The 21,631-nt window shown below is 42.9% G+C and overlaps 1 protein-coding gene across 4 annotated transcripts in view; it reads left to right on the top strand.

Moving 5' to 3' along the window:
- piezo1 (piezo-type mechanosensitive ion channel component 1) overlaps positions 1-21,631 on the top strand; it is a 178,998-nt gene that overhangs the window by 108,761 nt on the left and 48,606 nt on the right. For all 4 annotated transcript variants that reach the window (XR_008811284.1, XM_056292214.1, XM_056292213.1 and 1 more), the window contains 9 exons: positions 10,481-10,606; positions 12,497-12,697; positions 14,246-14,450; positions 18,371-18,475; positions 19,052-19,208; positions 19,610-19,853; positions 20,307-20,403; positions 20,554-20,719; positions 21,464-21,553. Coding sequence is in view for 3 of the 4 variants with exons in the window: in XM_056292214.1 (XP_056148189.1) it covers positions 10,481-10,606; positions 12,497-12,697; positions 14,246-14,450; positions 18,371-18,475; positions 19,052-19,208; positions 19,610-19,853; positions 20,307-20,403; positions 20,554-20,719; positions 21,464-21,553 (1,391 nt within the window). In the remaining variant the exon portion in view is untranslated. The remainder of the gene's footprint in view (positions 1-10,480; positions 10,607-12,496; positions 12,698-14,245; positions 14,451-18,370; positions 18,476-19,051; positions 19,209-19,609; positions 19,854-20,306; positions 20,404-20,553; positions 20,720-21,463; positions 21,554-21,631) is intronic.

Genomic DNA, 21,631 nt, shown 5'->3' with positions numbered 1-21,631 from the left:
TCTCGCTCTAGCTCGCTATCTTACTTTTTCTAAATACTAATCACACATAACATCATTAATGAACTGTTCAACGCCAACAACATGTAGGCATATATAAAATTAACCATCCGAACACATACACAAACCTGGAACCCGTGCATGCAGACTGGAAGGCGAGGAGAGGGAAAAGTCTGTAGCCTGGTCACAAGAGTCCGCGATGCATTGGGCCTTCCTTCCTCCGACAGGCGCACAAACCGATGATGACTCTCTCTGTCCCTTAGGTCTAGGCCTACTTGGATGTGCCCATGTCACTTCGGCTGGTGCTTGGACATTGTCTCTCATTCAGGGTTAAGTGCATTCCACAAAAGCTGAATAGTCTAGCTATAAACCAGATCCGTCCTGTCCAGGTAGAAAAATAAAGCCTAAACAAAAACAAAATGGCGACAGCCCGAACACGTAGCTACATCTTTAGTGTAAATGGAAATATAATAAAATAAAGTGAGCTTAATAGCCTACTGCATCAGTCCTTATCCGAGGGATTGAATAAACCGCTCCACTTCTGCTGGGGTTTGAAAGGTGTGGGGTCTCTCGTCGTGTGTTACCAGGAGCCGGGCTGGAAAGATGATTCTGTGCTTGTGGATCCCCCGGTCTCTCAGCTTCTTCCGGACCTGGTCGTAGTCGCGCTGCATCTTGTGCACCCCAGCAGAGAGGTCGATGTGAAAACGGACCGGCGTGTTCTTGTAAAGGACCTGTCCCTTGGTTTTGGCTGCCTTTAGGACTCGCTCCCTGTCCTTAAAGTTCATGAACCTCATGATCAATGTCCTTGGACGACCCGTGCGAGAGTCTACCGGAGCGCCGATTCTATGAGCCCGCTCCACTACCAAGCCCTCCCGCGGATCCATGTTCAGAGCCTCCGGCAACCACTTCTCCAAAAATGCAGGTGCATCCTGGCCCTCTTCTTTCTCCGGTAGGCCCACCAACCTTACGTTATTTCGCCGACTCCTGCATTCCAAGTCATCCACTTTGTCAGTAAGGCTTTTGACGGTGTTTTCCAGCGTGCTAACTCGGGGTGTTAGCTTCTTAACGTCGTCCTCCACGTCAGAAATCCGTTGTTCGGCCTGTTCCATGCGACCCATGCATTCCTGTATTTGTTTCTTTACATCTGCAATTGTCGCTTGCACTCCATCAATTTTCTTGTAAAGTCCACTTTTCAAAGACTGTATGGCTTTCATGATATCTAGGTTGCTATTCTTATCTGTGTCTAACATTTCGTCATCTTCTTCCTCGTGGTCGTCTCCTTCGTTAGCCATATTTTCAACCTGCATGGCGTCGCTAACCTTCTCAGCCTCTTCCTCGTGTCGCGATTTCCTTTTCTCCTTCTCTTTTTCTCTCTTTGCCTTTTCTTTCGGGTTTTTCCCTGACATTTTAGTTCTGGGTACTCTTATACACGTATTGCGTGACTTTAGACAAGATTCGGATGAGTATTGTAGGATTAATTTACACGGTAGCTGCAGAGCTTGAGATGTGCGACCCCCTAGTCCCTCGCCATAACCGGAAGGTCGGCAGTGGAGTTTTTAACTAGATTGTTTAACACGATCTTGGAAAGTGAGGGGATGCCTGAGGAGCAAAGAAGAAGTGTACCGGTACCGATTTTCAAGAACAAGGGCGATGTACAGAATTCAGCCAGTGAGCAGTTTTCTGTGTTTCTGAAATACCGCTAAAATTGTGTTCGCTGGTGACATCACTGACAGACAAATTTGTGAATGCAAAAACTACATTTACTTCCTGGTTTGCCACTACCATTGGTGTGCTACATGGAGATAGGCTACACTGTGTAAGAAAATGTGAATAACAATACTACATACAGCTGTTGTATCAAATGCCGTGCCATGTAAAGATGGGGATCCACAGATTGTCTGCCAGTAATATCACTGGCGGACAATACCCAGACTTCACCAAGAAGCCGCGTGTATCATTAGATGGCTACAATGCTATCAATATTCTTGTTATAAACTTCGGGGCACCACCTACTTTTGTAGGAACTTGATAAACTAAATTAATCAGTTTCAGATCTAAGTTGAAAATTCTCAATTTCAGGGATTTCTGTCTTTGCTTCAGAGAAACACACAGGCATTGATTTTCAACAGAAGAGATATTTATTAATAGCTAAATGTCTAGATTACTACCTGACATCAACTCTTATCAAAGGCAGCAGATGTGATTTGAGTCTACTTGGAGAATGCGTCGAAGCAGAGATGGTCCAGCTCAGCTAGCAGACGAGTAGTGGTCTGCTAAGGCTTATTTACGCCCAACTCCCGCAGAGGAGATGAGATTACCAGGCAACGGTGTGGTCTGGTCAGTCCTTCGCTGATATCTTGCTACGTGGTGTATGTAGCGTTCCCTGGGCAGAAACTGCCTGAGCTAGACTTGACAAAAGTCAGATGATGGAAGTCGATGAAGTCCTTGCTGATTCCTGGGCAAACTGCCTGGATTCTTAACAAACAGTCAGACATTGGTAGACAATTGGATCTTTGCTGCGTTGGTCCGTCTGGTCACCAGTCGATTCTCAGTCGGATAATTTACTACACTGAATTTAACTAACCCGACTCGGCGGAAATAATCTGAAAATAATTTCGCTGGCCAGACGATAAAACTTACAAAAATTGTCACACGAGAGGCTTTCCTTGTGATATGAAAATTATCAAAGCTTGGTTTACTCATGTGCAAAGAGATACTAGACTGAGATTTGTTTCAAAAATAAAATTGACACACATGCACCTTGGCAAAGGAAAAATGCAAAAATACTAATAAGTGAAATAGAAAATTAGGAAATGAAAAACTTGAAAAAGGAAAAGACTCGACTAAAAAAAACTGTTTAGAAATGAGAAGACTTTATACAGAGGTATAAATTTGATCAGCCACAGCATGAAGATATGGGAAAGAGTAGGGAAAGCTAGGTTAAGAGGAGAGGTGATGATTAGAGTGCAGCAGTATGGTTTCATGCCACAAAGGAGCACTACAGATGTGATGTTTGCTTTGAGAGTGTTGATGGAGAAGTATAGAGAAGGTTAAGTGAGTTACATTATGTCTTTGAGGATTTAGAGAAAGCATAGGACAGGGTGCCGAGAGAGGAGGTGTGGTATTGTGTGAGGGCAGAGAAGTATGTAAGATATGTATGAGGGCAGTGTGACAGTGATGAGGTGTGTGGTATGAGTGACGGATGGGTTCAAGGTGGAGGTGGGATTACATCAAGGATCAGCTCTGAGCCCTTTCTTGTTTGCAATGGTGACAGACAGGTTGATGGACGAGATCAGGCAGGAGTCTCAGTAGCCAAAGGAATAGCAAGAGAAAGGAGAAGACTTTGGAAGTGCGCAAGAAAAGGTCATGAGTCTTAAGAGTCGTGAACAAAACAGTCAAGAGATTTGAAAGTGTGAACTCGAACTGAAGAAGAAATGTGTGAACACGCATTAACTTTGAAGAAGAACAATTTGTGAACTGCACATAAACTCAAAACTTTGAAGAAGTGGCCACATGAACTTAGAAAAAAGGTTGACTTGCCTCTATATATCTATACCTGACCGGGGCATTTCAGAGGCGGTGTCCAGATCCACCTCTTTGCTGATATTCATACCATGATTTTAGGAGAGGATTATTTAATTTAGGCTACACATGCAAATATATGCCTAGCTAAAATACAATGTATTGCATAAAACACCAAGAGAACATAATATTAAACAGTAATCATTGTATCACGTTAAATCCAAAATGATATTCCTAATCAACTTAACTAGTAAGATGAGTTCCTTTTTTCACATGGTTGACTATTTTATATGTTTTTGACTTTTAACATCATTAGCCCTGTAGGTTATATATATGTTGTATCTTTTTAGCTTACGTTATTGTACTCCGTATCAGAGCAGACTGCACAGGAAAAAGGGAAAGAAACACGGCTGAGACATGCAGCCAAGCAAATGAATGCTGCTAGATGTAATAATAATAATAATAATAATAATAAACTTTATTGATATACTATTTTTCTAAACAAGATTACAAAGTGCTCCACAGAGATTATCTTGAGCTGGAGAAAGCATGACTGAACAACATGTTTGATTTGATTATCAAAACAGAGGTTAGCATCAAATATTACCCCCAAGATTCCTAGCAGCCTGTTTAACACTATTTGACAGACCACCAAGATTAGTACCAAAATGCCTGATGGAATTTGGGGACCCGAACAGAATGACCTCAATCAATAAATCAATCAATCAATAAATCAACCAATCAATCAATCAATCAATCAATCAAACAATCAAACAAATCTTACTTTATTCAGACACAAAGGTAGGTCCATATTAAAGACAACAACAAAGAAATACAACACAAGACAAGAACACAAAAATGTAGCTAAAAACAGCAGTCTACAATGATTAAAAGCTATACAGACATTTGTTCCAATGTTTCCAGAAACAAGAGGAGTACCTGGTGTCACTTTGTGTAGGCTAAATTAAGAGCATTATAATTACATTCTTGGAATCAATTAATCAACACATAAATTTGTACATAAAATTCCTCAACACAGCATGAAAAGTGGGAACATTACTAGTCACAAACATATGACTTGCCCTTATCTATCTTGGAAGCTTGAGCAAGATCCCGAATGCATCATTATATGCTACCTGCAGGTTTTTCATTTTTGCTTTGCTATAATTGCACCACAAGTGGGCTGTATAGAGTGGAGTACAGTAGGCCCTAAAAAGAGCAGTTTTAAAATCATCTGTACACACATGAAATTCGTGTGCCAGCATATTGGCTTGTGCATACAGTTTGCAGCACTGGCGCTGCACATCATCATCATCACATAAATCATTCCTGATGATGTGACCCAGATATCTCATTTTGTTCACCACATTTAGTGCTTGGTCTGCCATAAAGAATGAGGGGAACGAGGGGACCCCAGACGTATCATCATTAAATTTAAGAAAATTTTCAGACATCCAGGATTTAGTGTCAGAGAGGCAAATTGTGAGATTTTCTAGGCCACTAGGATCATGTGAAGCCAAGTGAAGACAAAGAAGTACTGATGGCTGCTGCATCTAGGGAAGGAATGCTGCCCGGCATAAATCCCTAGAAACCCTCCTAAGTGAAAGCAAGAAGTACTGATGGACTACTGATGGATTAATTACTAGCTACTTCACAATGAAAAGAATTTCAACTACTTCTTAACTACTCTCAAAGAACTGTAGCTTATCAAACGAAAACTATTTTGAAAAAGCAGTTCAACTACATCCAAACTGTGTTGTGAAAAATGATCACAGCCTGAGTCTGGAATCTCATATAGTTACACAGAGGTACAACTGGAGTGACAAAGAGTAAAGTGTGAGACAGTGTTTGATTTAGTAACCCGGGCAGGTAAGACCTCACTTACACACACTGAACTTGTGTTTTAAGGAGAGGACATAATTGAACTACATGGTGTAATGTCCGTAGACGCCTTGTCTTACTGACATAAGAATAATTCAAGAACGAGCCGACTACGTAGGTTCTTAACTGTGTAGCTTTTACTAGCGTTCATCCAACATACAACCTTCATAACATGCGCTTCTAACTTCCTGTATACGTCACACGCACTGCACGTAAACCCGTGAGTAGGTCAAGTTAAACAAGTGACCTTTCATTCATTACATCTCCCCCTCTAAGATGATTTTCTAACCTGTATATCACCCCCCTTTTCACAAAAAAAAATAAAAAATCCCCCACAGTACACAAGTCCATACGCCTCACAAATCCAGCCGGATTGCAGGCTTGCTCACCCTGCAATCCAGCCGGATTGCAGGCTTGCTCACCCTGCCAGAGCGAGTAACATATGGTGTGGAAGTTGGCATTTCTGCTGCTCGGGACTCATCCGTGTTTCCACTCTCCCCTGGAGTGACATGGTCAGGATCCCTGCTGACAAAGGTGAGTGTTTTAGGTGTGGCCAACAGGTGGCGCCTGTTCCTTCTGTAATGTTCACCTTGAGCTGTCTCCACTATGTAGGATCTGGGAGTGGAGCTCTGACTGTGAACAACTGCTGGCATTGTCCATGTTTTCTGTCCATCAGGTTTGGTGAGTACTGCGTCACCCGAGTTCAGTGGACGCAGTGTCCGCACGCCGTTCCTGCGGTCGTAGTAGAACGCCTGCCTCGATTTGGCAGCGGCGTCAGCGGTTTTGATCAGTTCCTCTTTAGGCCAGGCCGGTTTCAGGTTATGCTGCAATGTGGGTAAGGTGGTTCTGAGTCTCCTACCCATGAGCAATTCCGCTGGACTGGCTCCAGTGGAAGAAGAGGGTGTAGCTCTGTATGTCAACAGGGCGAGGAGAGGGTCTTCCTGCCTTAATATGCTTTTGGCTATCTGAACAGCCCTCTCTGCCTGTCCATTACTCTGGGGGTAGTGTGGGCTTGAAGTCACATGGATGAAATCATAATCCTCACTGAACCTCATCTCTTCTGAAACTAGCTGTGGCCCATTATCGCTAACTACAATTTCAGGGATACCAAAACGTGCAAATGTAGCCTTCAGCCTAGCTACAACCTGACTGCTAGTAGTTGTTGGTAGATTTAGGATCTCCAAAAACCTGGAATAATAGTCAGACACTATCAAGTAGTTTTGCTTTTTGTACTCACACAGGTCTATGCCAACTTTCTGCCATGGTCTGGATGGGAGCTCACTTGACATTAAAGGCTCTTTTCTCTGTGTGTTCTTGTGTTCTCTGCAGAATTGACATTGCTGTATCTTTGTTGTAATGTGCGCTGTCATTTTGGGCCACCACACTGACTGGCTAGCTCTCTCTCTGCACTTAACTATCCCCTGGTGCCCGTCGTGTATTCTGTCTAAGATCACCTCCCTCATCTCTGTGGGAATGACGATACGACTGCCTCTGATGACTAAACCATCTACCGCAGATAACTCCCCTCTCACCTGATAAAAGTCTCTGACTGTCTCCGGCACTTTATCGACATACTCAGGCCAGCCGTGTCTGATGAAGCCCAACACTGTCTGGAGCTGCAGATCCCCATCCGTGCTCTGTTTTATCTCCTGCATCCTTTGAGGTGTGGCAGGCACCTGGCACACGATGGCATCAATGTGCGCTGCAACATCATCATGAGAAGCACCATCTCCGTAGCACTGCTCTGGGCCTCTGGAGAGTGCATCAGCCACAGCTAAAGTTTTGCCTGGTGCGTATTCAGCCACTGCATTGAAACGCATCAGCCTCATTAACAGTCTCTGGCACCTAATGGGCACATTATCCAAGTCTTTGCTGTTCATGAGAGGCACTAGTGGTTTATGATCGGTGACAAGTCTGAAATTGTCAAGCCCAAACAAGTACTTCTCGAACCTTTCACATGCCCAGACGCTGGCTAAGCACTCTTTCTCGATCTGTGCGTACCTTGTCTCTGCGTCACTCAGCCGTCGGGAGCAGTAGGCCACGGGCTTCCAGTGTTCCCCGTGCTGCTGGAGCAGAACGCCTCCCAGCCCGTAGCTGCTGGCATCTGCTGACACCACCGTAGCCTTAGTGACGTCATAAAAGGTGAGTACCGGGGCGGTGGCGAGTGCTGCTTTAAGGTCTTGGAATGCTGTGTTCTGTGCAGGTCCCCACAGCCACTCTGTCGTTGCTTTAAGCAGTCCATAAAGCGGCTGACCTACAGTGGACAGCTCTGGGACGTATTTTGCCAAATAGTTCACCATCCCGAGGAACCTCTTGAGTTCCGTCACGTTCTGGGGCTGAGGAAAGTTCTCTATTCCGGCCACTTTGTCCGGGTCAGGTCTGATGCCTGCCTCGTCGATGACGTGACCAAGGAAGTGGACTTGTTTCTGTTTGAACTTGCATTTCGCTTGGTTCAGTTTGAGACCTGCTGTTTCAATGACCCCCAGCGCCTCTGCTAGGCGCCGGTCATGGATTTCCTCAGTCTCTCCATGTATAAGGATGTCATCCATGTACACCTCTGTGCCCTCTAGCCCGGTCAGAGTTTCCGCCATCTTTCTCTGGAAAATCTCTGGAGCACGCGTTATACCAAATGGAAGGCGGCAGAAAGCATACCTCCCAAATGGGGTGATGAAAGTGGTGAGCCCCCTGCTGTCTTCATGCAAGGGGATCTGGTAAAACCCACTTGCTGCATCCAACGTTGTGAAGAACTTTGACCCTGCGAGCCTTGGCATTATTTCCTCCATAGTGGGCAGCACGTATTTCTCACGTTTCACCACTCGATTCAGCCTCCTGAGGTCAGCGCAGCAGCGAACCTCTTTCTTGTTCGGTTTCAGCACCGGCACCATAGCGGCGCACCATTCTGTGGGCTGAGTCACTTTTTCAATAATGCCCTCATTTTCCATGCGCTGCAGTTCTTTCTTAACCAGTGGTACAAGTGGCAGCGGTATCCGTCTGGCTGTATGCACCGCGTATGGCTGGGCACCCTCCACCAGAGCCATTTTCACTGGGTCTGTTTTCAGCAGTCCACTTGAACCGAAAACTCCACTGACCTCATTCATCCGCTTCACTAGACCCATCTCCACTGCCTCTGGACGACTCAGCAGACCGCTGCCTCTCCCTTTGATCACATACACTGGAAAGGAGTATTGTTTCTCCTTGTAGTTGGTTGTGGCTTGAAACTGTCCTATGCAGCTGATGTTTCCACCTGGGCTTATGAAGCATGTGTCAGGAGGTCCCAGTTTTATGTTTGGCTTCAGCTTTTTAAATGTCCCTTGGTTGATAACAGTAGCGTCAGCCCCCGTGTCAATTTTAAAGGTTATTGGTACATCACTTATTGTTAAACTAACAGTCCAATCTTCCTGACTGCTCTCTTTGCCAACTTCTCCCAGAAAGTACAGCTGTTTAACCTCTTCAGTGACTTCTCTCACCGCTTTAGAGTGACATACACGCTCCCAATGTCCCTTTTTATGACACTTGTTGCACTTACTGTTCGTTGCAGGACACTTCCGCTCATCGGTGTGCTGCGTCTTGCCGCACCTCCCGCATTCATCTACTTTGTTGGTTGCAGGTCTGCTGCCACCATGACGCTGTCCGCCCTTTTTGTTTTGGCGTCCGTCCCGCCGTCGGACAACATCGACGTTAGCCAGCTGGGCCTCTGGTTGGTTAGCTTGGAGGCTGAGCTGCTTTGTTATTGCCTCCGCCTGGCGCACTTGTTCAATGACTTTCACCAGAGTAAGGTCCGCTGTGAGCTGGAACTGACGGGAGAGCACCTTATCTTTTATGCCCACTACCAGACGGTCTCTGATATGTTCATCCCTCTTGTCCCCAAACTCACAGTGTTCAGACAGCTCATACAATGTCCGGATGTACATCTCCGCTGTCTCTCCTGGCTGCTGGCTACGTTGATAGAAGCACGCCCTCTCATGTATGATGTTACGGCGGGGAATAAAGTAGCCGTCGAACTTTTTCAGTACGATATCATAGTCCACTTTATCATCCTCCGCCGCGAAGTCAAACGAGCTGAATATCTTTTCAGCCTCGCTTCCCATTGCATAAATCAGCGAACACACTTGAATCTCCCCGTCGTCTTTATCCAGCTTTGTCGCGAGCCTGAAGCGCGAAAACCGTTGTTTCCACTCCGGCCATTCAACGGGGCAGTCAAACTTGAATTCACTCGGCGGATTAAACTTCGGCATGACCGCTCGTGTTCCGATACACAGACTATTCTGACACCATGTAAGACGCCTTGTCTTACTGACATAAGAATAATTCAAGAACGAGCCGACTTCGTAGGTTCTTAACTGTGTAGCTTTTACTAGCGTTCATCCAACATACAACCTTCATAACATGCGCTTCTAACTTCCTGTATACGTCACACGCACTGCACGTACACCCGTGAGTAGGTCAAGTTAAACACGTGACCTTTCATTCATTACACATGGTAAGATTCTTTATAAGTCATCTTTAGATTCAACAGGGCTGGCAGTAATCAAGCCTGGGTGTGTCTGCTCTAATTGAATCCAAAGATCCATTAAATTTGCTTAATTGGTTGATTGAGCAACTAAGGGGGCAATTACTTTTTCACACAGGGTCAGTTAGTGTTTAATAACTTTTTTCCCGAGCTAAATAAAATTATCATTTAAAATTTTAATTTTTAGTTAACTCTAGTTCTCTTGGTTTTATTCTTCATCTTCGTCTTATTCTAAGTCTCTTCGTCTTACATTTTGCATGAAGATATGATACAAGTAAGTGTGACGAATATGTAAAAATAGAGAAAATCGGGAAGAGGGCAAATACTTTTTCATGGCACTGGATGTAGAAATATATAGAAAATCATGACTGTTTCCCTTTAACCTTCCTGAGCCAGGCCACCTTTTTAGGTCTTCATCTGACCAAGGTGAAAAATTGCAGTAGGACCTGATAGACAGAGATAAACATTGTTCATTTTGAATAAAATTGGAAATTAATTGGGAAGACCCTGAATGTGTTCCTGTTTGTTTTCCAACCCCTTGACATTTCCCCTGTCCATTTCTGTCTCTAGCCGCTGGGTAACGAGACCAACCTGTCACCAGAGGAGCTGAGGGAATCCACTCTGTACAGGGAGCCGGTGGATCCGGCAAACTGGTTTGGTTTCAAGAAAGAGTCCTCAGTCCTGGGATACAGTCAGGTACAGTCAATATATATTCACTTTACAGTGTATTTCAAACACCTACACGCCATGTCTGCTTTTATTGACACAAGATGTGACATGAAAATAAATTTGAGATATATTAAAAAAAACCCTCAATATTTCAATTCAGTTCAATTTATTGTCATTAAAAACAATGTGCAGGCACATGGTAAAAAATGAAATAAGCGCTGCGGCTTTGCCAAACAGTGCAAGACAGACCTAGACAAACATGGGAAACACAGTATAAGATATAAACAGATGAAGACCAGAAGCTAAAAATAAGTTAAAAAAGAGCACGAGTACCAAAATGGTTAAACATATCCACAGACATTCAGTGGGTAGCCAGATTCAGGGGGGCAACAGCTTGGGGAAAGAAGCTGTTTTGGAGCCTGGTGGTGCAGACTCCGAGGCTCCTGTAGCGCCTCCCAGAGTGCAGGGGGGAGAACAGTCCATGGTTGGAGTGGGTCGGATCTCTGCTGATGCTGAGACCCCTTCGAAGGGAGCGTTTGTAATAAATGTCTTTTATGGCTTGGAGCTGGGTACTGGTGATATGCTGGGCTACCTTGACGACCCGCTGCAGAGCTTTCTGATCTACTGAGGGGCAGTTGCTCTAACACTACCACTTTAAAATGACTCTAGAGACGAGTAATGCCACTCTATAAGCAGTGCCTGTCGCCTTGCGAGTCACGTACTTTATCTATTAACTTTTTAAAGAGAGGTTGAAGCAGCAACAGCTCAATCCACTAACAAGTCTTACAGTCTTCATCAGATGTATCTCTGGAAAAAAGTCTAAACTGACTTTTAAGACTTATGGTTAGTGGTGTTTTTTTTTTGTCCTTTGAACGATGAGTCTTCATCATACCAAACCACTTCTTTATGTATCTGCAAGTCCAAGTTTATGCTTGTATATACGAAGTCCCAGAAAATAATTTCTGTCTATTCTCATCAAACCCAGCTACTAAAATAATTTAAAATACCTTGATCCACTGTTAAGGGTTCAGCCATGTTTAAGTTTTAATAGACGTTTTCTTTTTACATTTTAATGTAATCCACAGAACTTGGCTATCTATTAGTAGATGCTGCCTATACGAGATGAAATTGTAATTCTCCAAAAACTCAGCTGACATGTTTTAGATTTGGACAAACCTTCACACAGTGAACAGAAAGAAAGATCCTCTCTATTAACAATCCTCTAATTTTCAGTCTTCACTTTCTACGAATGTTCAAATGAAACGGACAAGACATGTCAGCATTAAACAGTATTTTGGGGAAAAGTTAAAATACAATTAAATTATTGTGTTTTTTGTATCTATATGTATATTTTAGAAAATAAACGTTTTATTGAAATAAACAAAAACAAAATAGTTGAGTTTAAACCAATGGTTATCAGTCTATGGGTGGTGACCCACGAGAAGGTTGCAGAATGGGTCAGATGAGTCGCGGGACATCCACAAAAGATACAAAAAACACAGAGAAAAGAAAATGCAGATTTATTTATTTTTTGTGACCAAATTTCTGTTGTTTTTTATTTGAATCATGAAAAAGAAGAGAAAAAAGTTATTTTTATACTTATGTCAGTGAAAACAATGCAATGATTTAATTGTATTCCAAATACTAGTAATAAATGTTGTCTTGTCTGTTTCAGTTGAATATTTGTAGACCATGAGTGAAGACAGAAAAAGTAATAATATAGAGAGGATTGTTAAGTTATTTCACTTCTCAACAAGTAATGAGAATTTATTGCCCATTTTACTGGACAAAATATGTGTTGGTTCCCAGGTTAAAAAGTGTCTGGGTCACAACATGAGAATGTTTGGGTACCCCTGATAAAGAATACACAATGTGTTAAACTGCAGTTGAATGAATCTGCCATCTTTCCCTTTCCAGAACCATCTGTTAGTGTTGATGTTATTGGTGTTTGAGGCAACAGTTTACCGTCATCAGGCTCATCACAATCGGCAGCAGCAGCGTTCTCCTCCCAGCATCCCAACGCTCTTCCCCGCCGCCAGCAGAGACACGCTGGACCATGGCCTCGTCTCCTGCATCAAATACCTCCTCAACTACACCTTCTATAAATTTGGACTTGAGGTGGGGGACCATGACATCACTCATGACACCACTCAGTGTGTTTTCATGCAAGTTAAGAATTTGGGTAACACTTTATGATAACAATCATTAATAAGTCATTTATAAAATAAGCTAATGATGAAAAATTCATGAACAAAACATTAATATACCTGTGTAAATGATTAGTTAATACTATGTTAACAGACAGTTGGCTACTATTTATGAATGGTTAAGGTTAGGTATTGGGTTTGAGATGGTTACATTTTGGCTTTGGTTTGGTGTGGTTTGTGAATGTTCTCATTCATCCAGGTCATGGTTATCCAAATGAGTTGAATCAAGTGCAACTGGACTTGGTATATATCCGTGAAGACGTTTCGCCTCTCATCCAAGAGGCTTCCTCAGTTTGTGCCTTTCTGACTAGACCAAGCTAGTCTGGTTCGGTGTGGTTAAGATTAGGGTAAAGATCTGGGAGATCGATCATTAATCTTAATCATCTGTGTTGGCTGTTTCTATTTTGGGAAATTTATTTAAGTTTCCCACAGCGTAGTTCCATTTGCTCTATAAACAGTCGCCTGCAATTGGTCAACAACACTGCGTGATTCGTCGTGTTTTTGTGCCATATGGGGCACTTCTTTGTGGTTTAGCTTCTTTGAACAAACACACAGTGATGTGACCAGATAAACATCTGTTGTTATAACTGTACTGTTAACATAGTATTAACTAATCATTTACAAAGGTATCTTGGTTTTGGCATGATTTGTGTATTATTAACTAATGTCTTATAAATGACTTAGTAATGAACGTTATTATAGTATTACCAGAATTTGATTTTAATCAGATTACGGAAATAATTTGATGATTGCATCTGCCATGTAAACACCTTAATCCAACTATTTTTTATCAAATAAAGGTCTAAATCAGAGAATTGGTTGTGTACATGCACCACAAAGTGACCGGTGTTGTACCAAAATCGGTGGCCCTGCCTTTCAAGCACACTATTTACCCTCCCAGATGCTAATCCTAATCTTAACAACAACACACCCACATCTAAATTTAACTGTTTCCCACCTGGAGCCTAAATTTAACCATTTCTAACATTCTGCCACAAATTTACCGTATCTAAATGCCATAATCTGTCTGAAGTAGTGTGTTTTAAAAGAAGCATCGCACCAACTAATGCCGGCTTCTTGCCTGGAAATGATAGTCAATCAAAGAACAACATGACAAGCAGCAGGAAATGGACACATTCCTGGATGAGACCGAAACAATGTTCAATAAAAAGAATGAGATTAATATCCTAAAGGTTTAGGACAGGTGAAAAAAGCACTAATAACACTAAAAGAAATGACTAATAATCAATGTTTATTCATCTGTTATGTCCTCCAGTAAGTAGTCAGAGACATAAAGCTATTGTGTTAATAGTGAAAGTCTCATCTATAAACAATTCCATTCAGATATTTATCTATAGGTTCTTTATATTGAATAGTTTCTATCTGTTCACTATTTTCCTTCGTTCCATCTTTTCATACATTTCTCAAATAAATTCATCTGTCCTCTTGTCACTCAAAGATCTGCTTCCTGATGACGGTGAATGTGATTGGTCAGCGGATGAACTTCCTGGTCATCATCCACAGCTGCTGGTTGGTGGCCATCTTGGTGAGACGTCGGCGGGTAGCCATTGCTAAAATCTGGCCCAAATACTGTCTGTTCCTGACCGTCTTCATGATCTACCAGTACATACTGTGTGTGGGCATGCCACCTGCGCTCTGTATCGGTGAGTAGTACAACAAACTATGTAGATAGGTTTCTAAAAAGATTATGATCTGAAAATATTATAAGAAGTTTAGATATAAATACACAACCCATGAATGTTTGGGCATGCAGGCCTGCCGTGAAAATGAGTCCCAGGTTGTCCTAAATTTGCTGTCAGTGAGTGACAGCATAATGAGCTGCTACCACCACAAAAAGATTAAATCTCTCTTACACTTGATTTCCATCAAATGGTATATAAATAGATAGATACACATGGAAGGTAAGGTCCTGAGTGGACAGCCAGACCTTCTGTCCCACTCGGTAGTGAGGGGCTGGAGTGCGGTGCTTGTCGGTTACGTCTGAAAAACACCGCATGTCTGGCTGCCAGACGTGCGGAGTAGCACAGCCCGGGCCTTATTCCAGGTGAGGTGGCACTGGCGCTCCAGCACCTGAGTGGATAGCATCGTAACCTCACCCTCTTGTTCAGGAAACAGTGGTGGTTGGTAATTGTAGACACATTGGAAAGGAGACAGACCTGTGGCCAAAACAGGGAGAAAGTTATGAGCATACTCAATCCAAGTCAGCTGACGACTCCAGAGGGATGGGTTCTGAGATACCAGACAACAGGGTCCTGTCTGCAGTTCCTGGTTGTAACACTCTGTTTGACTGGGGTTGGAAGCTGGAAGAGAGGCTAGCTGTGGCATCGATCAGTCTGCAGTACTCCTTCCAAAAACGAAACCACATCCTAGGGTAGGACATGTAAACGAAAAACATGAAAGAGCATGCCCTCTTCTGGCTCCTTGGCTCCTTGGAAAAATGGTCAGTGATGGTGAGAATCACTGTGTTACCTTTGGAAGGGGGCAAACCAGTGATAAAGTCCAGGGAGATGTGGGACCAAGGCAGTCGTGACATGGGAACAGGATGGAGCAACCCGGAAGGATGCTGACAGAGGTCTTGTTATGGGGGCAAACTGGACAGGCAGGGATGAACTCCCCAGTGTCCCGTTCCAGAAATGGCCATCAGAAATGCTGTCTGAGGAGGCTGACAGTTCAATGCACCCCCAGGTGGCAACTCAGATTGGTGGAGTGTCCCCACTGCATGACCCATGAATGAAGGGTGGCCAGAACGAAGAGGTGGTATGGAGGGCAGCCTTCTGGAACCTGCATTCCCTCCAGTGCCTACCTGATCTCACTCTCGATGCCCCAGGTCGCAACACCAATTACACAGGTCAGAGGCAGGATGGTAGTGGGGGCCCTGGGGGTGTCCAAGGGCATCCAGCTTGACATTTCTAGAGCCAGGGCGATAAGACAAAGTGAAGTTTAAACAGTTAAAGAACAATGCCCCCCCTGGCGTGTCAGGAGTTTAAACTCTTGGCAGTTCTGATGTATTCTGAGTTCTTGTGACCAGTCCATACAAAGAACAGCTGTTTGGCCCCCTCCAACCAGTGCCTCCACTCCTCCGATGCTAGCTTAATGGCCAGCAACTCCTGGTTGCCCACGTCATAGTTCTTCTCTGTCGGAGACAAATTCCTGGAAAAGAAAGCACACAGGTGAACTCTTGTCTTTAATAGAGTGCCTTGATGATGCACTGGAGCTTGTGGCAAGGGGAGGACAGGTGCAGAAGCGAATCAATGTCTCGGGGTAGAAAGCCTCATTGGCTTGAGAGCGCCACAAGATCTTGGCGCCTAGGGAAGTGAGGGTGTGTAAAAGGGCATCCACAGAGCTATAATTCCTGATAAAATGCCTGTAGAAGTTAACAAATCCAAGAAATCTTTGTAATTGTTTTGCAATCTGAGGGAACAGGCCAGTCTGTGACAGCACTAACCTTGGCGGGAAACATCTGGACTTTTCCTTGTGACACAATGAATCCTAAGAAGGAAATGGATTGCTGGTAGAACATGCAGTTCTCAACTTTGAAAAATGGCTAATTCTCCAACTGCTGCTGGAGAACTTGCCGGACATGCTGCACATATTCTTTCTCATCCTTGGAAAAAATGAGAATATCATCCAGGTACACATAAACATGTCCCACAGCACGTCATTTACCAGGGACTGAAACACAGCTGGAGCATTAGTGAGACCAAAATACATAACCAGGTACTCATAATGGCCGCTAGGAGTGTTGAAAGCAGTCTTCCATTCACCTCCCTCCCTGATGCAGACTGCTCCCTCCCTCATGCAGACTGCTCCCTCCCTGATGCGTCCACAAATGTGATCCGGACCAGGGGCCTTCCTGATGTTTACCCATTTCAAAAGATCTCTCACACATTCCTGACCGATGACAATATCACAGTCAGAAGAGAGAGACTCTCTAAGGAGAGAGATGTTTCCAGAGAAATCATGTTTTTCAAAGTGGGAATAACTAATATGGCAATATTGGAATAGCTTCGTTAAAGATGTTTGGAAGATTGGTATAGTTTATTCCCTCAGTTTTAAAAGGTTTCCTGTCACTGTTTTTCTGAGTGATTGAGGACATAGATTTAATTCCCCTCCAAATTACCTGAAGATCACCGCTGCTGTACTTATGTTCCATCCTATCCGTATACATCCTTTTAGCTTTTCTTATCTCATTCCTTACTTCTTTGGTAAGTTCCTTCTTTTCCTGGCTGTTCCCTGTATAAAAATGCTTTTCTTCTTGTTTATGACATATTTTTAGATCTTTAGTAACCCATGGTTTGTTAAGTAGGGAAAACTGTAATGTTTTTACAGGTAGGACAATCTGGCAGTGTAACAGGGCAGGTGGTGTGTGTCTTCTTCAAACTCAGGTCCTCTACCAGAGGCCTGGGAGTTTGAGGGTTCTGTGCAGTATCTTAGCTGTTCCTAGGACCACACTCTTCTGGACAGAGACCTCAGATGTTCTTCCTGGACTCTGCTGGAGTCACTCTCCCAGTATGGGGTCACAGCCTTTAGTGGTCTTATTACCACTGGGACTACTGTGGATTTCACCTTCCACATCCGATCTAGTTCTTCCTTCAGCACTTGGTATTTCTCTAGCTTCTGATGTGCTTTCTTCCTGCTGTTGCCATCGCTTGGGATTGCTACATTAATCACTGCTGCTGTCTTCTGTTCCTTGTCAACAACCACCATGTCTGGTTGGTTAGCTCTCACCTACTTGTCAGTCTGGTACTTGAAGACCCACAGGATCTTAGCTCTGCCATTCTCAACCACCTTTGGCAATGTCTCTCATTTGGACTTGGGGACTTGCAGTCTGTATTCAGTACAGATACTCATGTACAGTATCCCAGCCACTTCGTTATGCCTTTCAGTGCGTGCTCTCTCAGCCAGCTAGCTCTATATATATATATATATATATATATATATATATATATATATATATGTGTGTGTGTGTGTGTGTGTGTGTGTGTGTGTATGTATGTATATTTATATATATATAGTTACCCATATATATATATATGGGGACAGGAAACACCACTGGCAATGTTTAGTGGGATGTTACAATTCAGGGCAACTGTTTGTCAGAAGAGTGCCTTATGTGTGTCAATGAGTCCATATTACACAGACAAAGAAAACTGGATTTTCTGTAGGATTTAGAATTTAGCATAATTAGTCAAACCTGCTGTCTCCAAAATATTATGTGAAAAGTTTATTTCCTCATTGAACGTTGACTTTCTGTTTAATGTAAACAGTGCCATCCTGTGCCATCTCCTGTCCCATCTTGCCCACCGACAGTTGAGGTGAACAGGCTGCACTAGAAATGATTTTTGTAGCGTTGCAGTGAACTGAACGCACAGACTCAAACATTTTTAGACAAAAACGTCCAAATGCCATTATTGAAAAAGACAGAATGAGACTTTAACAGGGGACCAGTGACTTTTTTGTTTTATAGGATGAAGTGTAGATGGAAGCTGTTGAGATATCTACTAATCATATATCTACCACCCATAACTTCTACTTGTCTCTCTGTCTGTCTGTCTCTCTCCAGACTATCCATGGCGATGGAACACACCAGTGTTGATCAACTCGGCTCTTATTAAATGGATCTATCTGCCTGACTTCTACACCCTGCCCAACTCCAAAAACCTTATAGGTGCGTGTGTGTGTTTATATGTTGACATTGATGTGTTTTTAGAACATTCATCCATTTCTTCATTCATTCAGCTGTGGGTCATTCAATTTTAAATTTGAATTTAAATTAGTCAACCCACATCAATATTATATTGGGAGTATACCCAATATATAATTGGGTATATTGGGAGAAGGATGCTGAATATGGAGCTGCCAGGGGAGAGGAAAAGATGAAGGCCAAAGAGGAGGTTTATGGGTGTAGTGAGGGAGGACATGCAGGTGGCTGGTGTGACAGAGGAAGATGCAGAGGACAGGAAGAAATGGACATGGATGATCCGCTGTGGCGACCCCTAACGGGAGTAGCCAAAAGTAGTAGTAGTAGTAGTAGTCAACCCACATCAATATGTCTTTCTCAAATCAGTGTGTATTGACTGCATTCATTAGTTTTTCAAAAATTGATTTTTTAAAAAGCTCAAATCATCATTCAGTAACTTCCCCCTCCTCAAACTTCCTCTTTTACCAGCTCTAGTAAGAGTTTGATGATGATGATATGATGCTGAATGGTGGTGTGTGTGTATGTGTGTGTGCGCGTGTGCAGCGGACTTTGTCCTGCTGATGTGTGCGTCTCAGCAGTGGAAGGTGTTTGAATGTGAGCGGACGGAAGAGTGGATGGTTCTGGCCGGAGAAAACACAGACAACCCCGAACCGATGGAGGGACGACCTTTCAACCCTGCACCCAATTTCATCAACTGCAGGTATTCCTGTCAAATATCAGTCTCCTGTCTGTCACTTTACATTTGTCAATTTTTACCTCTTTTCTAAGTTCTATCATCTCAGACCTAGCCAGTAAACTATCTGTGTGTGTTTTGCAGTTAAAGGCAGCTAATTTAAAGTAGAATGCAAGAAATGTACTCGCATCATTGTTAAACATCTTTGTTCACTAACAGTTTTTGTTTACCAGCGATATGATTTGATGATTTGAATTGTAGATCTTCAGTGAGACAACTGCTTCTTTTTAAATCATTCCCTTAAATTTTTTATTTCAATCTCACAATAATTGGACATCTTCTTTTAAAATCTCTGCTTTTATTTCTGTTTTTCATAACCCTTTAATTTCTCCATTCACCCTCCCTCCCTCGCTCTCTCTCTCTTTCAGGTGTTATCTAGACATGGCAAAGGTTCTGGTGTTTCGTCATCTTTTCTGGTTTGTGCTGTCGGTGGTCTTTGTGACCGGAGCCACCAGGATCTCTGTGTTTGGGTTGGGTTACCTATTGGCCTGTTTCTACTTCCTGCTGCTTGGTACCAAACTTCTGGTGAAACCGTCCAAGACCCGCATGACACTCTGGGACTGCCTCATCATCTACAATGTGGCTGTTATCATCTCTAAAAATGTCTTGTCTGTACGTGAAACACAGATGTTAAAACACCTACAGATAAAAACGGCTGCCCTTGAAACTCATCAAGAACCCCCCCCACACACACACACACACACACACTGACATAGTATATGTATGCTGTAGTCAGTAAGCCAGTAATATAACGTGAGATGGTCTCCTCTTGAACAACAGTCAAATCTCAACAGATGTTTTCCCCAAACAGTTAATCTGTAAATCTTCTTCAAGTGGTAAATGTGTTAAACACCTGTTAAACAACAAACACCAGTTTAGATTCAGTACTTAGATTCAGATTTGTTAATTAGTGTAGAGTTAGTCAGATATTTAATCAGTGTTGAATTAAAGTCAGATAATTGTTTAATTTGTGTAGAATTAAAGATCCATAAGATCGTTTAACGGACAACTGTAATAGCACTGACCCCAAATACAGTATAGTGTGTTTGTGTGTGTGTGTTTCAGATCCTGGCATGTGTGTTTGTCGTGGAGATGCAGAAGAATTTCTGTTGGGTAATTCAGCTCTTCAGTCTAGTTTGTACAGTCAAAGGCTACTATGACCGTAAGTACCATTAAATATAATCATATGAGGTCCTCTGTGAAACATCTGTGTGGATGTGTGTTTGGAAGCATCCAAGTTAGTGACTTTCTTTTCTACATATATTCATACTTGTGCTAACATCCCATAATGTGTGTTCATCCATTCAATCAGCTAACTCTGTGAGTGACAAAACCTGCACGCTCCCGGTGGAAGAGGCAGGAATCATCTGGGACAGTATCTGTTTCCTCTTCCTGTTGCTGCAGCGGCGGGTCTTCCTGAGTTTCTACTTCCTGCATGTCAGAGCAGAACTCCTGGCTTCTGCTAAGCAGGCGTCCAGGTAAGACAGGCTGGGATGGATGGATGGATGGATGGATGGGTGAACTTTATTTTTTATTGACTCTAAGTTCATTAATTTTAATCATGCTATTCATTAATATTTTCAGTTAATAAAAAAAAAAGAAAGAAAGAAAAAGGAGGGGTTTTCTCTACTCTTAGCTTAAATCTAAACCCTGCTCCTGGAGAGCTACCGTACTGCTGGTTTTCACTCCAACCCTGATTTAACACACCTGACTCAATTAATCAAGGTCTTGGTCAGTACGTAATCAGTAGAATCCGGTGTGTTAAATCAGGGTTGGAGTGAAAACATAGTTTTCATAACCTGTACTCACCTACGGTAAGTATAGGCTGCTCATTCCTGCAGGTTGAACCAGGAAGTAGATCGGCAATGTCATCCACCATTGATCATATTGGACATTTCACATCATAACTTTTAACTTTCACTTCCAAATGCCTGGTTTAGATAATTGGGTTAAACTGGATTTGTTGACATGTGTCTGACACTGTTCAGTTGTCCCATTATTAGGACTCAGTTGTAAAGCTGAGTCCAGCAGTGGTCCCATGTATACTGTATACTGAATGAAGCCGATGAGGAAAATGAGATCATAATGACATGAATGATGGAAAAAAACTACAAAATAAGACTCAGGTTGTTCAAAAACAGAATTATCCATCAACAAGCATTCAGGTTCAGGGTGTTGGAACAACATGAATGTATTTTTAAGAACATTTTTCCTGGTTCCAGAGGTTTTGAGCTCTTCAGAACGAGTATTGTGAAGAACATGAAGTTCCATCAGCAGGCCGAGGAGAAATCTCTCACACAACTCAAGAGATCGTAAGTATTACATTACATTTGATTTGGCCCAATGTGGTTGGCGTGGTTGCCTCAGAGCAAGAAGGTTCTGGGTTTGAG

The sequence above is a fragment of the Lampris incognitus genome, chromosome 13 (assembly GCF_029633865.1).
Source record: "Lampris incognitus isolate fLamInc1 chromosome 13, fLamInc1.hap2, whole genome shotgun sequence".
Lineage (NCBI taxonomy): Eukaryota > Metazoa > Chordata > Actinopteri > Lampriformes > Lampridae > Lampris > Lampris incognitus.
This window is presented reverse-complemented; position numbering and strand designations above follow the sequence as displayed.